This window comes from Pseudorasbora parva, chromosome 2, assembly GCF_024679245.1.
Source record: "Pseudorasbora parva isolate DD20220531a chromosome 2, ASM2467924v1, whole genome shotgun sequence".
In the NCBI taxonomy this organism is placed as follows: Eukaryota; Metazoa; Chordata; class Actinopteri; order Cypriniformes; family Gobionidae; genus Pseudorasbora; species Pseudorasbora parva.
Window position 1 is genome coordinate 24,710,608 of NC_090173.1, and position 17,482 is coordinate 24,728,089.

General features: G+C 38.7%; 1 protein-coding gene across 3 annotated transcripts in view; it reads left to right on the top strand.

Annotated features, from left to right (window-relative positions):
• The window catches only part of spop (speckle type BTB/POZ protein), a 109,396-nt gene extending 92,804 nt beyond the window's left edge, over positions 1 to 16,592 (top strand). For all 3 annotated transcript variants that reach the window (XM_067412880.1, XM_067412888.1, XM_067412896.1), the window contains 5 exons: positions 2,523 to 2,700; positions 4,800 to 4,855; positions 7,407 to 7,529; positions 8,026 to 8,168; positions 13,816 to 16,592. In XM_067412880.1, coding sequence (XP_067268981.1) covers positions 2,523 to 2,700; positions 4,800 to 4,855; positions 7,407 to 7,529; positions 8,026 to 8,168; positions 13,816 to 13,960 — 645 coding nt within the window. In that variant the 3' untranslated portion in view covers positions 13,961 to 16,592. The remainder of the gene's footprint in view (positions 1 to 2,522; positions 2,701 to 4,799; positions 4,856 to 7,406; positions 7,530 to 8,025; positions 8,169 to 13,815) is intronic.
• Positions 16,593 to 17,482: the final 890 nt, after the last annotated feature.

Sequence of the window (17,482 nt, forward strand, 5' to 3'; positions counted from 1 at the left end):
CCAATCACATGGCTGTTGCTTCAATGCATTTAGGGGTGTGGTCCTGGTCAAGAAAATATATAATAAATTATATAATATCACATTTTCATGTAGAGAGAAACTATAATATTATTGGATTATGATATTATTCTCGGCCCCGGGTGAGAGAATGCGCCACTGATAGGCGTTGATGAGACAAAGATAATGGTGAAGTTTGAGTAAAGCACTTTGTGTTTTCTGTTCACAAACCCTCAAAGAACTTTAAAGGAAGCATTTGTCTCGAGATCATTTTGCTATCACAAGTTATCGCGCTCTCACTCGGGGCACAGATGGGCTTACCCACACTCCTGAATGCGGTGATTGCTCATTCCACTGGTGTTTGGATTTCATGTGATTCTCGTTTGTGGTGGTGATATTATGATAACTCCATTTCAGTAATTGATTTAATCAAAACTAACTCCATTTTGTAACATCATTTTCAATTTTCATCGAAGTAATTCCAAAACATCGCGAGACAGACGATGACATTGTGATCAAATGCACTTAACTTATTAACCTGCTCCACAGCGCCACCCAGTGGATTTAGTTATAACTGCGAGATTTAGAGGGATATCTCATTGATTCACTGCATTTACAGCCAGCCAATCAACGCAATAAAATTCGAATAGTATTTTTAGTTTTTGAATGTTAATTACAGATCGAATATTCAAATATTCGTGCACACCCCTAATACATACATACATACATACATACATACATACATACATACATACACACACACACACCATTATTAGCAGGAAATGGTTGTATTTTTTGGGTCCCCGACCTGTTCTCATCTTGCTCGGTTTCTCGCCCTCTTTCCCTGTTTGTCCTTCCCCTTCTCATCTGCTGTCTTCCCTGTTTTCCTTCAGGGGAAAGCCTGCTCCTCTATTAAGAACATACAAGGGTCCTTGACATTTAATTTCCTGTTTGTGGTGGTCTTTTACCCTCTTCCTGTGTGTCATACTCGCTCTCCTCAGTTTATATCCAACTCTGTCTCATTCGCATTGCCTTTCACTCTTCTTTTGTGTAATTTTCACCCGTCAGCTCATAATCCCTGATTTTTTTAGCTCAAACTCTGCAGCTCTAAGCATTAGTTTAATTGGCTAAATTGAGCTTAAATGTCATTATGCAGCAAATAAGAGATTTCCAGTTTTGTAACATTACCTTTACAGTACTTGTCTTACGATGCCCAAAATGTTGTAAAGGAAGGCAGCTCACAAGGTTTTGAAACATCTTCAGGCTTGAGGCTTGTCTGTGAGGAGTTTTGCTCATTAAAGAAATGTGCCTTATACGGCAATTAACTTGGTGTGAGAACCTGTGGCATTTCTCTCTCTGTGTGTGCGCGCGCGTGCGTGTGTGTGGTGTGTGTGAGAGAGAGGGAGAGAGAGACGCCTGGAGTGAGATAAATGAACCTGCTTATGTCTGCGGGAACAGGTGGCTAAGTCAGCATGGTGGCCCGCCACACACACACACTCACACTCACACACAGAGACCAGTAACAAATTGAGGCAATTTGTGTAAATTAAGAGATAACTAGACGGCTGCCCTTGTTGAACAGTCGTTGTAGTGTCCCCAATGAGCCACTATAATCAGAATCTACCATTTTGGCTGACATATGGATATCCTTTAATGTGTCTTTAAAATAAACCCAAAACGTAGAAATCTGCGTCTATTGAAGTAGTGTGTGTTTGTGTCTGTTTGTTTGTTTATCTCCTTCCAGTACTGAGATCAGTTGGACGAATCATATAATTTAATACTAATATAACAGTGTCAAGGTGAAATGTTATACTTTGTCATATGGTTATCCTTAAATATGACACATGTACACATTAATCTGGTTTTACGTCCTTCTATTGAGAGCATGGTGGCTACTTTGACTTTAATTTTTTTCTTCTTCCCCTAGATACTTAGTCAAAGGGCACTTAACATGATTTAACACTGAATTATCCATTAACAAATTTGATGTTAAGAGGAATGACCTCTTCTGTTAATTGTCCAATCAGACCAATGGCAATCATCTCAAAATTGTCAAATATCGGCAGATTAATTGGCCTGGTCAATATATCGGTCTTCGACTACCTTTACAATGCACTCGTTCAGTACACGGGCTGATATGCATTCATCTCTTTCTAGCATGATAGTATTGATAGCACACAGAATAATACGGTGTCAAACTTGAACCTTTAGGGGTACAACAGCTTGTCGCTGGGACAGTACCCTTAAAAGGACAACTTTGTACCATTTTTACCACAAAAAGGTTCATAGTAGTACCTTAAGGTACACATTTGTACTCAAAGGTACTAATATACACCTTTTAGGAGTAAACAAGGTACACAGATGTCCTTTTAAGGGTACTGTCCCAGCGACAAGCTGTTGTACCCCTAAAGGTTCAAGTTTGACACCGTATTTTTCTGTGTATGGTGTTTGCTAGATCTAAAATGCACTTATTTTTTCCTGGTGCAGCACTGATTTGTTTTTGCATTCTGTTTTTGTGAGTTTAGGTGAGTGTGGTACAGGACTCTGTGAATATCTCGGGTCAGAACACCATGAACATGGTGAAGGTCCCTGACTGCCGGCTGGCAGATGAATTAGGCGGACTGTGGGAACATTCCAGATTCACGGACTGCTCGCTGTGTGTCGCTGGGCAAGAGTTCCAGGCACACAAAGCCATTCTGGCAGGTATGTGGCACACACACACACACACGCGCACACACATGCACACGCACACTCTTGCATATACTTTATTAAGAGATTCACATATTTAATTTAATCATGATTTATTAATCAAGATTTAATCATGCACAAGTTTAAAGAAAATTATTGCAGATGTCAACTGAAATGGGTTGGCTGATTTATTTGAGTATTTATATGCTATGGTAATTATTCATATTTTTGGTAACACATTATTGTTTTCTGGTTCAATTATCTCTTATTAACTTATACAGCACATATTAATGTCTTATTCTGCATGACCAATTTCAACATCCCTACAAATTTACCTTACTAACTATTAATAAGCAGCAAATTAAGGGTTTATTGAGGCAAAAGTCATAGGTAATAGTGAATGTGTTCCCCATACTAAAGTGTTATATGTAATTGCCTTTTTAAATATATTTTTAATTTATCAATTATAAATTCTCTGTTTGAGTGTGCCTGTGAGTCTACACGCTGATATGAGCAAATATCCAATCATATGCACTGAAGTTAGGTGGTGTTTAGCCGCGTTTTAAAGCCTTGCTGGTTAAACATTTCATTTGCATTTTTTATGCACCGAGCGCGCGCGCCTGTCAAACACACATGATTACTGGACTAAGTAGTCTTACTGCGCTAATGTTCAAATACACACTTTGAGTGCCGAGGCAACATTTCTACTTTTCCTTTTTTTTTTTTTCTTTTTTTTTTTTTTAATTAATGGAAATATCTTTTTGTTTTAGTTATCAACATTGATGCAGAGACCAGTGTGGCTGATGATGACCAGTATACATTTGTACAATTTAATGTCAAGTTTATTTGGAGATTTTTGACTTAGTTAAAGTCTTGTCACTAAATAAAATTCAGATCTTCCTCTGTCCTGATTTCCTCTCTGGCTGTTTTCAAAAAATAAGACAGTTGTCCCATTGCCCAGTTGGTGACTCAGCAGACAGCTTTTTAGTATAAAGGTGCCTTTTATGGAAACTGGTTTTACATATATAGAACAAATTCATGTGCGCTTTAGAGATAACTAAGTGAATATTTATTGACTACAATGCTTATGTCTCGTTAAAAATGAATCGTAAGCTGAGAATGTAAATATATAAACTATTTAGCTGTTTTCAACTGCTCTGTCAGTCAGCAGTTTAAAAAACAATAATCTTACTGCTACAAGCACAGAATTGCGGTTTATCAAAGGCAGTGACAAATACATCTGTGCTGCCTTCAAAAATCAACCATACAGAAGAATTTTAGACATGATGTTAGGTGAATATTTGAATACCTTCCTACCAATGTATACTGTCTGAGAGGGCAGCGGTTTTCAGTTTGCCGACACAGCCTCTCTCTCTCCCCCGCTGTCGCTCATGGTGAGGCGGGATTCCTCGTTATCTGGCTGTACCTGGTAGTGCTCATTAATCGCCTTGGAGACGGATCTGATCGGCTGGTGTCTGAGCTGTGATTGGACTTTGTGTGTGTGTGTGTGTGTGTGTGTGTGCGCGAGTGAGAGAATGTGCCAGACTTCACACGCTCCTTTTAAACAAGTTAAAGTTGCCCTAGACAGATCTGACTTCACATCCAGGCTTAACAGAGAGGAAGGTCTGAGCCGCCACTATTCCCTGGGTTAATCAGCCAAAAGGTTCGGCAATTGCACCAAGGCACAAGTTGTTTGAGGAACCGCGGTTAGATGTTTAGTTTTTGATGCTGATGGCGGAAACATTTCTTCAGAATCCCCGTTCACTATCCCTCTTGATTAAACTATGATTTGATCTGTGATCTTCATCAATGATTTAACAAAAAGTGTTATACAAATAAATAGAATTTATTACGTCATTTGCCAAGTTTCATGAAAGCTGAACTTTTTATTCTTTTTCAAAGTTTTAAAATGTATAATGTTGTGATTCATCTCAGAACTTGTTGAATTGGTTCATGATGTGAAGTCTTTATCGAAGAACATTTTGAAATTGCCTTCGGAGAACATGAACTGGGGAGAAAAAGTGGCCTGTCGCCGCTTTGCTCTATTATAAAATTTTTCACAAGTTTGTGTTGTGTATTAAATAGAACTTTCTTTCTCTCTTTTACTTTCTCAGCACGTTCCCCAGTTTTCAGCGCTATGTTTGAACACGAGATGGAGGAGAGTAAAAAGGTCAGTCGGGTGTATTTTTTTTTTTCTTTTTTGGCTCCCTCCCTTCTTTTTTCCATTTTCTCTCATTAAACTTCAAAAGCAGTGAGAGAACTCCAGTCCTTTTAGACTTTCACAATCACAGAGCCACCGTTTACATTCATGTTGTTTTTCATGCAAGTGTTGTCCTGAGGTCTCATTTCTGTAGTTTATAACAGTAAGTGTATTAGTGATCTCTCAGTACGACATATTTTCACTCCAGGCGTGTGTGTGTGTTTGGTCTAATACTGTCTCACTGTCTTCCTGCTTTCAATAGCCAATCATAAATTACTATTTGCCATTTTTCCTATGTGGCTTTTTAATATGGCAGTCTTATTAGGTCTGATATAGATCACAGCAGTAAAGATTGCCTGTGTAAATCAAGAGGGCTGCACATGCCTATTTAAAAGAGGACTGAAGACAGTATATTATTTTTAGGGCTGTCAAAATTTACACTTGCAATTAGTGAAGTGTTTAATGCCATTTATTTGTTTATTTGTGAATGTAATCCAAGTAATGAACCCAATTATTTCACCTTAAAAGGAACTTGATGCGTGAACTACAATTATTTTAATATATTTTACATATTTGCAGCAGTGTTAGCTAAACTATTCAAAATATTTTTGTTTAATGAAATAAAATTAAAAACTTGATTAAAAACTTGATTAAAAATAAAGGCTAATAAAAATAAATGGACATTTGATATAAATATAAAAAAGCCAATTCATAATATAAAATTACACCCCTACACATTTCCTGCTCTTTCTCTTATCATCATCTATGATATTCCCATGTTTCACCATCTGCTGATCCAGTATTCCTCTGCCTCCCTCCTCCTGTCGTTCTCTCCATATCCTCCCTTTCCCAGAGTTTCATCATGCACGTTTTTTGGGACAGGATGTGCTTGCTTTTGGGGTTTGTGGAGCAGTGAGATTTCCTGTTGTTCCTTTTGCTTGTGTGGCTTATTAGCTTTATGGGGATCCATGCAAATATGTGACAGTTTTGTGTGTGTGTGTGTGTGTGTGTGTGTGTGTGTGTGTGTGTGTGTGTGTGTGTGTGTGTGTGTGTGTGTGTGTGTGTGTGTGTTAATAGATGAACTTTGGGATCTGGAGCTCAATTTGTGTATAAGCACGTGTACCGCGAGTGTGGCCGCATGTATGTGTCAGGTTTAGATGATGGTTGAGGCTCAGTGATTTGGCAGTGGCATCTGTAGAATATTTATGGCATTGATGCTCCAACAGAACAAATCTAAAGAGAATAGAGAGGAAATGCCTCATCGGAGTGAGACTACATCTAAAGGAAAGACTCCTGAAAACGAGCTTGTCTGGATACGTCACACTTCTCTGGACACAAAAGAAGATATTTCAACTGCTTTTGTTGATATGTTGAAAGGCAGTGAGGTCCAAAATAACACTATACCCCTTTGAATTATGGATCAAAACAGCAAATGCTGTCTTTACTAAAGTCTTCAGTGACAGACGATCGTTTAGAAATCATTCTAGTATGTTGATTTGGTGGTCAAAAAAAACAGTTTTCAGTAGTATTATTGTGAAAACTGAGATGCTTTTTTTCAGGATTCTTTGAATAGAAAGCTGAAAAAGAACAGTGTTTATTTGAAATGGAAATCTCTTTTAACATTGTAAATGCCTTACTTGTTACTGTTAATTAATTTAATGAATCCTTACAAAAAAAGAAAGAAAAAAAGTATTATTTCTAAACGTAAAACCCCATTCAATGACCTTTGAATGGTTTTTCTTTTTATAAATTTACCTAGTTACATTTCTAAGTTGTAACTAGTTTTTATTGTGGTACTCACATTGATGATGACAACTGTACCACAGTTCAAAATCTTCAGAGGGAAGGAGGTAAAACTTTGTGTGAAAAAATCCTGGGATGTGACACATGCCGACCTTCAGGCTACACAGACTTTTATTTTCTATAATAGCCTTTAATAAATTGTGTTTCTCTTTTGAGTGAACTTTTTCATTTGACCTTGCCATGTGTCTATGGGTGGGTTCCTAACAGCAGCTGCATTAATTAGTTTAGCTGTGATGGACAGGGTTGGGACGGAAAAGGCTTTGTTACCAGCACAACAATCGACAAAGAGTTTGTGCCCCAGCGGCCTTGGGCTGAGGAGGGAAACTCGCAGCACCCATTCCGGAACATTGATCAGTCCAGGAACCGAAAACGGAACAAGGCTTTCTGAACTATATATTAATTTGCTTTGAGTCACTCAATCCTTTGGTGTGCTCGTACGCACTCTACGGTGGAAGTCAGAGGTCGTGCGAGTGCGGTGTAGGCTGCTCAAGGGACACCATTAGGAGCTCATAAGTGGAAAAGCCAGACTCTGACAGAATCACACAATGTGCTTCTACAACGGTTTTAACATCCTGAACTGCATCAGATCCAATTACGTCAGCTCTTAAAACTTCAAAAGCGCAGTCAGTAGACTGTCAGGAATCTTGAGGGTTTTCTGATCTGATGTTCTCTGAGACCTGTAAGGTTGACCAGATTCTTACTGTGATTTTGTGTCTAGAACCGAGTGGAGATAAATGACGTGGAGGCTGAGGTCTTTAAAGAGATGATGTTCTTCATCTACACTGGCAAAGCACCCAACCTTGACAAGATGGCTGACGACCTGCTCGCTGCTGCTGACAAGGCGAGTATTGCGCAGTGTGCACACATAAACACCAAATTTAGCTAAATGTTTGCTAAATAGTGCTGTCAAAAGCACCAAGTCGGTATTGAAATTCAAAATGGGGTGCTTTGAGTGTTGTTGAGCGTGAATGTAAACTCCAAAAGCGTCATTGATGTATATTAACTTCATGTTTTTGAAGCACTGATCATTGTGGCCAATCTCAGACATATTTGATGAGCATGTGAGCACAATGGCCAGTCAGAGGTGTTTACGATTCCATTTAGCAGCGCTCAAAGCATGACGTTTTTAAAATTTCAGTACCGAATAGGCACCGAAGTTGGTACTTTTAACAGCACTAATGGCAAACCGTATTCCCTCCTCTCATCTGAGGACATTTAAAAATAAGTTTTTATTAAAAGTCATGATAAAAAAAGTCACTTTATTTAAATCTATATTACCTAATTTGTTTTGCTGACACTAGCATGCAGATTTTTATTGTGCATGCCTTTGTCTCCAGTATGCTCTAGAGCGGCTGAAGGTGATGTGTGAGGACGCTCTGTGCACCAGTCTGTCCGTGGAAAATGCAGCAGAGATTCTGATCTTGGCCGACCTGCACAGTGCTGACCAGCTCAAGACGCAGGCCGTCGACTTCATCAACTAGTGAGTGCTACTCCAATCAGTAGTTCAGATTTTACTTAACCTGTCTACAGTTTCCCCACAAAAAATTGGTGAACATTTAAAGGTGTCATGAACTGGCTTTTTTATTTTTTTATACTGTTGTCTGAGGTCAACTTAATTTTGAATGTAATGGTTTTTATGTTCAAAAACATCATAATGAATGAGTAATAGGCTATTTTCTACACTGGCTTTGAGGCTCTCTCCTGAACGCTGGGTTCTCGCTCCTGAAAGGATGCCTTTCAGATATCACGTCAAGAGAGTGAAGAACGTAGATCAAGAAAGGAATGTTATTTCACTATTTGAAGGGGGCTTTCACACTAGCACTTTTGGTGCGCACCCGAGTTCGATTGACGTCAGAGTTCGATTCGTTTGGATGATGTGAAACTCGGGTGCGCACCCGCAAACCACACCCGAGTCCACTTAAAACGGTGGTCTGGGGTTTGTTTCATGTGAACTCTGTTACGGTTCGCTGCTAATGTAAACGCAATCGTACTAAATCGCGGAAGTGAACCGCTATTAATGACATTAAGTTGATAAAAATGCGTGTTTTGTGTGTTTCACTCATTTACCTGACGAGCGTCACAGACGTACTGCAAGTAAAGAGCTGTAGTTCTAATTTCTGCTTGTCTTCGGCGTTCTTTAGAGCATTTCCAGTGCATTTGCGGCAGATATACGCAAGTGCCATAACGTACTGAAGATTTGGTAACAAATCGAATGGTTTAAACATACAAATATAAAAGTGACGGGAGCAACACTATGCACTTCGCCGCCTTCCCACGGGCTGTCGTTACAAAGCAACTGGGTAAACAGCTGCAGCTTTGTTGACACAAACGAACCTCGGTTCGGACCCAAATAATATAATATGAACACAGTCCAGCGGGGGCTGGGGGAGGGGGGACCAATCGAACGCGGGTTCCGTCCAGGCAATCGAACCAAGTGTGAAAGCACCTTAAGATTCACCGGCCTGTCGACAGCCTAATTTCAATGCAATAATATAAAAAAAATAAAAGAAACATGTTTTACTTACATAAGTGTGTTGCACCATTCCTGTTGTATCCTATATAGAAGCACGGCATTGTGTTTTAATTTCAATATGTCTGCAAATCCAGCTCGAGCTGAGACTTGTTTACAAACAAAGGGAGCTTATGTAGCAACTGTGTTCTTCCACAACCAGGAAGCTTATATGTAGCAACTGTGTTCTTCCACAACCAGGAATAGAGCAATATCTTGCTATCTTCTTCAGCATGTTTATTGCTGCTGGCTAGCGCGATCCGAACAGCTCCATGAGTGAATGGGCGGGGCTACTGAATTAGACATGCTGTAGAGGCAGTTTCGTCGCGCGATGACGTTAAGATGCGCACATGATTGTGGCTGGTGACTATAAAAGCTTTTCTTTGACTAACAAGGAGGTTTTTAGCTCTGAAACTTTATATATCAAAAGCTCAAGGGAAAGTTGATTTCTCAATTAATGACCCCTTTAATAATAGCTATATTTAAAGGTGCACTGTGTAAATTTGAGGAGTTGCAACTGCCCTTTCGAAGTACATAGAGAGGCTACAGGGGCTGACACAGGACAAAAATGTTGTCGTCTGAGACGGCAGAAAACGACTTGCGCTCTGTAGAGCGGTTTGTCCGTTTAGGGCTACTGTAGAAATATGACTGCGCAAAATGGTGACGTCACTGAAAGGGGACCCGCGGTGCATGTAGATAGAAATGACTCATTCTAAGGTTATTTATGTATTGTCTTTAGACACCAATGACAGTTATGTATAGTATATTGCAATTCTGTTAATATTATACACTGCACCTTTTAAGTGTATTTTTTCCCCTTGCGAGCACGCGCACTGCAAATACAGTATAATGTTTAAAAAAAAATCAGTACATTAAAATATTATCATTAAATCTTTATCATGAATATATTTTAATGTATTTTTTTTTAAATGTATACTATATAATATAAATGTAGGTATAAATATTTAAAATCAAATCATTAATTATATGTATATAAAAGTAATTACAATAAATACATTTACCAGTTCCTTTCAGTCTTAAGCCCTATTCGGACGATAATTGTTTCTCACGTGGATGTCCGTAAAAAGAATTTTGCACACCACCTCAGTGATAAAACCTGTGCATTTGGATGCCGATCGGATGGCGACATTCTGGATTCGGACGGCAATAAAATCACAGGCTAGCCCATCAATGATAAAAAAAAAACCCTTACAACCCCACGAGAAACACTTACCTTCCGAATAGGGATTTTGAATAGCAAATGCTTGTTGTCCCCACTTTGTCAGTCTCCATTTTTTTTCTCTCCACAATTATCTTTCATGCTCTATATTGTAGCATTTTTTTACTAGCTTGTTCAGTCTGTCTTTGCAGCAGCTTTATTGGACTGTTTAATTTTGAGTTCATTTCGTGGATGGCAGTAACTTGGCTGGAATGAAGCTGGACCGTGGCCATCTCATTTCAGCTCTCTCTCTCTCCATCTCTATACAAAACACCCACCACCACAACAACAACAGCAGAGATAGAGGGAGATCAATAACAAGGGCAACGCAGAAAATAAACATGCACACCAGCACCCCCTCCCAAAATGATTCGTCCTCTCTGCCCTTCTTTTCCTGCATTCATGTTTGCTGCTTATGTTATTGGTTTATGTGCTCGTCTTCCTCTTCTCAAATGGTTTTATTGCCGCATGTAGGAGTTTAGTGTCAGAGTGCAGCAGTTTTCCCACAGTGCCAGACTTTGTCCAGTCATCACAGGACAAGGAACGCCAGCAGGAGCACCCCCACTGCTCAGGAAAAGAGAAATTTTGCACATGAATACATTTAAAAGAATAAAATGAAAGGTTTTCTAGTCCATTGCCCTCATTTTAAACTTATCTATAAGCATACAGCATGGCATCTATAGTCCGATTCAACAATGAGTGACTCTTAGGGTGACCACCCGTCCCGCGTAGCGCGTGCGCGCACAGCGTTTGAAGCCAAATTTATGCGTCCCGCAAATTGAGACCGTGTCACGCATGCTTGCTCAAAAAGTTGGTCGCTCTATATCCTCGTGCCTCAGGTAGCCAAACCAACATTACTTGACAGTTCAGCACACTACTGTTGCCACACACACAGTTGAACTGCTGTTGTCAACTTTTTCGTTGTTGTCATGACAGCGTACGCACGTGCATACCAGACACACTTGGAACTTTTTAGATTCACTTTCCTATTCGAAAAATGGAGTCTGAGGCACCGCAATCATCAACTAAAAAGAGAAGGAGTGGGTACAAGAAAGACTGGGAAAATGAATATTTGTGACTGAAAGGTGTTGACCGAGAGAGCTTTTTTTTGACCTTTGCAAAACGTCTCTCTCAATCGGACATAGTTAAATACGATGTCAAACGACAGAGTCAAACTGCAAAAAATGCTTTTCTTAGTATTTTCGTATTACGCTTGGTTCTAGCCAAAATATAAATAAAAATATCAAACAAAAGTAATTGTCTTGTTTTGGGAACAAATACCTCTATTTAAAGAGTTTTTGCTTAAAATAAGACAAATAAACTGCCAATGGGGTAAGAAAAATAATCTTAATTCAAGCAGAAAACAAGATAATTTTTCTCACCATTGGCATATTATTTTGCTTAATTTTGAGTGATTTTTTTCCCCCCAAAACAAGACAATATTTTTTACATGTCTAGTAAATGTTTCTTAATTTAAGAATTGTTAGATATTTAGACTTAAAACAAGACAAAAATACTAAGTAAGAATTTTTTTTTTTTTTTTTTTTTTTTTTGCAGTGCAGACTTTATACTAACATGGAAGTTCACCATCCTTCCCCTCCTTCTCATTCCGTGAACCTCTAGAGTTCACTTTACTTTTAGTTTAACTTTAACTTAACTATTTATTTATTTTTCTGTTCCTGTGGTGTTGAGCAACTACAAATTGTGCTAATCCTATAATTTGATATTCTAATTTATTTAAAGTGAATAAATTGTAATGAAAAATAAGTAAAGTAAAATAGCTAAAGTAAATCGTAAGTGGAAGTGCATCTGTCATTTCATTGAATGTTCAAAATATTATGTCAAAAATACACTTTGGTTGGCCTATTCATGAGCATACATCAGCAATTAGCCTACACATGTTTAGGGGAATAGGGCATTATTAATATACCATGTAAGGTGCTATGTGCTAGAAATGGGTAAACCACTATCTGCCCGTCTGCCCGTGGGGTGGCAGTGTCCCACATTGTCCCTCAGAAACATACCCTTTGTCCCCCCTTGAGCTTATTAGCAGGTGGTCACCCTAGTGACTCTTATGATCTGGTTCTTTTTCGGTTCAAGATTTACAAGAGTCTCTCTTTAAAAAACATCAATCTATAAAAGCCTTTCTGACAGACAGCATGCAGTTGTGGTTCTCTAAATTGTTGTAATTTTCTATATAATTAAGTATCCTTACAAAACTGAAGAGACAAAAAAAAAGAAATGCATAAAACCTTTTAAATAAGTAAATGTATATGCCTTTTTAAATATTAAAAAAAAAAAAAATTCAAAAATAATTATTTGGTAATCTGAAAAATCTCAAACTCATTCACATGACTCATTGACAGAATCATGTGGAGAGAATAATGTGTTAACATCTGATTTACTGATTTGCAAGTTCTAAAATAATTGATGATGTATCAATATATTATAAGTAATATACTGTATCAATATATTTTAGTTTACCATATTAATTATTGGGATATTTTACAGATTTTTCTAATTTTTTGGTTTCAATACTGAATATTTAATATTGGATGCTCTCATATCCTCTATTTTTACATTTTGTACACCTTTGCTGTTATCTTGCTCATTAAAAGTTCTTCTTAAAACAATCATAATTGAAATATCTATTTTTCACATTATGTTCTAAATGTTAAGGTAAAGTTTTTATATATATTTTTTTTTATATCATCTTTCAGGTATTCAGCCATAACTTAAAAAAAAAAAAAAACTAGTAAGTATTAGCTAGAATTGTAAATTTTCATCTTAAGAAAGATTCTCTTGTGGTCATGCAGTATGCCCTATTCCCATTCCCTATTCCCATTCCTGCCACATATCACTTTTTTTTGTCAAATATAAAGTGGCAAAGAATCCCAAATGTTGGATTACACCAGTGCAATGCATGAATACTGAGCAAACGCTTTCAAATGAACTTCTGAATGCTTGATAAATGTGTAGTTTTGTCTCCCTACACTTCTACTTTACAAGGTGTTTTCATATAAAAGCTGTTTTTTGCTTCTGCCCCCCGTCTTGTTTTCTTCCCATTTTATTTCGGAAAGCTTGTGTTTGTAACGTGTCCTTTGTGGATGGTTGGCCGCACATTGACCTTTTTCATTGGGTAAAGTGGTATGGGTATCTGCCCGCAAGGCCTGATGTCAAAACCGCGAGCAAAAGCTGCAATTAATGCCAAGTGTTTTGGGGCAACAGCATAGTGGGGTTAGGGGGAGGTCAGCGTCTCACACACAAACACTCTCCGGGTAAATGTCGTTAAAGGCCATTTTTTGGTGTGCGTGATAGTGCAGTGTCAGTGCCCTCGGGGTGCTGAGCTCAGCAAAGAGGGTTGTGTTCTAAATGCTTCTCTCTTTCTCTTTCTCTTAGCCATGCGTCCGATGTGATGGAGACCTCGGGATGGAAGTCAATGGTGGCGTCTCATCCTCACCTGGTCGCCGAGGCATACCGCTCCCTGGCCTCCGCCCAGTGCCCTTTCCTCGGCCCTCCCCGCAAACGCCTCAAACAGTCATAGTGCCACCCCTTACCGTAACCTAACCCACACACCTACACACACACTCAACAGACAACTGCCTACAAAAAGGGGGGTGCTACTTTAGATTTTCATCCCCCCCCCCAAGCTCTGTCCCTTTAGATGCCTAAACCAGCTCTTGACCTGCCCCCTTCCTTCACGTTATCCAGACAGGCCCGTCCAGCGCCGAGGACCCTGTTTGTTGCTGCCCCACTGTCGGGTTCCTCAGACTTGAGTGTTGAGGTTGCTGCAGGTCGATTACTGTCCAAAAACGTGGCCATCCTCTGTGCCAGTCTGGCCGTCTGTTCCAGGGAGAGATGATTCTGTTGGACTGGATTCATGAGCGTGGGCGGATGGATCAAGGTTGAGCTTTTGGTTGGGCAGTTAAACATGAGATGGATAAAGACTAGACTTTTTAACGTAACTCCTTCCACTGGCACTACCTTGTGCTCTCCTTCACTGTGCGAACCGGTTCTCCATCTTCGCTCCATCCCTCCTTAAAAAAGAACAAAAAAACGATTGGCCGGTAGACATTCCCCTTTACAGTCGTGGATTGAGGTTTTTTCTTTCGAAAAGGAATTGAGGGCGAACTCCGTTATCATTGCAAAATAACTTTTTAATAGGTAGCATGTGTCTTCATAAAGACGACATCAGCGTTTAGTTGATTACTGTGTGACTTTATAAATCCTGTGACGACAAACAGCTTTTCCCAGAACTGTCCTCTGTTTATTGGGAAAATTGAAACACAGAACTTGCCACCTTTATGAACTTTGACTGACAACCCACAAGCTAGCCTTGCTTCCAAAATGGAGATGGAGTTCAGATGGACTTACAGTGGTTTGGTCTCTTTTTACAGGGTCAATAAATTGACGAATCCAGTGAGGAGTGTAAAAATGGGGAAATGCTCATGGAACTTTTTTTTATTTGAATTTTTCCTTGTGATGTTTATTTGAGATTTTTTTTCTCTCCTCCTTGTAGCACTTGTGTATTTGAATCCAGGCTTTCTGTATGAAAAAAAAAAGCTTAAAAAAAAAAAAAAAACACAAACCTCTCTGCGTTTGTGTATTCTTTTTGTTTTGTGTTATGGGCATATCTTAGCAGTTATCCTGCTTTCTGATGATTTCATTCTCTCTTCTCTCTAGTCTCAGTCATGGATTAGACAAATCTGGAGCTGTTCCTGAAACGGAGAATTGGCTTTTTTTTCTTTTTAAAGAATAAAAGCCTGTCTGACAGACAGCATATAGGGTTTTTGGTTCCATAAAATACATTTTGTATTGGGCTTAATCTTGTTTGTAGAAGGGAAAATAGGTGCACCCAATCACACATAATAATTTCTGAGCATCCTCACAAAAATTGGGTAAAATATAACAAAAATAAAATGAAATGTAAGAGAAAAAAGTCGTTTAACAGATACAGGCTACGTTCAGACTGCCAGTCCAGATCCGATTTTTGTGCATATCCGATCAGATTTAGCAAGTCTGAACGGCCAAAAATCACATGAAATTTGATATTCACAAATCCATTTCGAGGTACGTTCATATGTGGTGCGTTTTGTGGAAGTTTCTGGGATTTTAGCGTGGTTTATGTGGCTTCATCTGCCGTTGGTGTTGCTATAGGAAACATGCTGTAAGACGCTACAGAAACCAGTTGTGTTGTTGCAAAGTGCAGGTCGAGCAGAAAATAACTATAATCATCAGCCATGATCGGTCATTTTTTGAAACCGGTGGGAACGACAGCACGGAATAAAGCTGCACATGCCAGCCTCCTGTACGGTTCTGCCGCTGCCTCAGAGTCAGAAGACACAGTAGTCCAGTGTGCAATGGCTGCACAATGTCATGTGTAAATAAGACATCATTTGTATTGCAAACCTCTCCCATGTTGCAGTTGTTGCTGCTGTTTTTGGCTTATGCCTACCAACATTGCCGTTGAAAGCAATGCAGATATCCCAGAAAGCAAAAGAGCTGCATTTGACACAGAAATGGCATCTGAACAGCTGTGATACCCAGTGTGGACATCAATCATTTTAGCTCAGGTTCCAGTCAGATACGCAAATAATCAGATGTGGACTGATAGCGTGAACGTAACCTAAAAGCCCTGATATATTTCGAGTAAAACGAAGAACAAACGGTGTGATGTCGTTTTGAACAAAATCTGTCCAAAACGAGGTTCATTTCAGGAGTTTGAAGCGGCTTGCCAGAGCGAGCTTTCCGGAAAAATGCCATCAAACTACCATTGGTACTTAGTGATGATGTAATGGGTACATTCGCCTGTTTTGGTGGATCTTCTCCGGTTCATTTCTTCTGTTCAAGATCATACGTCCACAGGTAAAAATATCACTTTATTGCAGAAATTTAATTTGTAATTGGAAGAATATGTTTTTTCATATTTAATACTGTAAAGCTGCTTGATTAAAAGCGATATCTATTACGTGCTGTGCAAATAAATGTAATGTGACTTTACTGACGGGCCAACTTGCAGAGGTTGTGCAAACATTCACATTACCATGATCAGGTGCTTGCTTAACTACCATTTTCTCACAATTTATTTTTATTATTTTTTGAAAGAGAGAGAGAGGGAGAGAGATAAGCGCAGAGCATATATTTGCATATACATCTAAAGGTGGATCTCAGCAACCCCCCCCAAGTGTAGAGCAAAGAACTTTGCTGTGAGTATATTGGGGCCCTTAAAGGTCATAAATATTCTTTATGAAAAATTTGACACACTGGATGGTTCTTAGTGATAAAAGGACTTCAGGAATTACTTTAATTATCAACATTGTCAAATAAAAAGCAGCAAACTGGATAAAAAACTATAATTTCTGAAAACTTTTTTATTGTTTTTTTTTTACATTATTTTTATTAAGCAAAACTTTTTACTAATTAGTCCTCCAGACACAATAATTCAGAGCTTAGTCTCTTTGCAGAATGTCATTCTTCTACACTACGTGTATTCTTTGTGCAGTATGTGTATTCTGTTTATATTAAAATGTTCTTTATTTATGGAATACTAGTTAAATAACATTTATTTCAGAAATGTCACTTGCTGAAATTAATATATCTCTCTTTCTCTCTCTCTCTCTCTCTATCTCTCTCTCTCTGTCTCTCTTTCTCTCTCTCTCTCTCTCTCTCTCTCTCTCTCTCTCTCTCTCACACTCTCTCTCACTCTCTCTCTCTCTCTCTCTCTCTCTCTCTCTCTCTCTCTCTCTCTCTCTCTCTCTCTCTCTCTCTCTCACTCTCACTCTCACTCTCACTCTCACTCTCATTCAAAACCCAGTTTTGGGAAATCATACCTAAATTCCTAAATCTGAATTAATAAACCTTGACAAAAACACAATAGGATTTTCACTTTGGCTTTTAGATTATTGCCGAAAATAAGGTCTGTGACAAACAAAAGCTTAGGATTCTTGCATGTTTTGTTCATCACGATAATCTTCAGAAATAAACAACTTTTATTAATTTTTGAATCATAAACAATCACCAGTCAAAAGCTAAACATAGGATATAAACGAACTACACAATGGTCGTA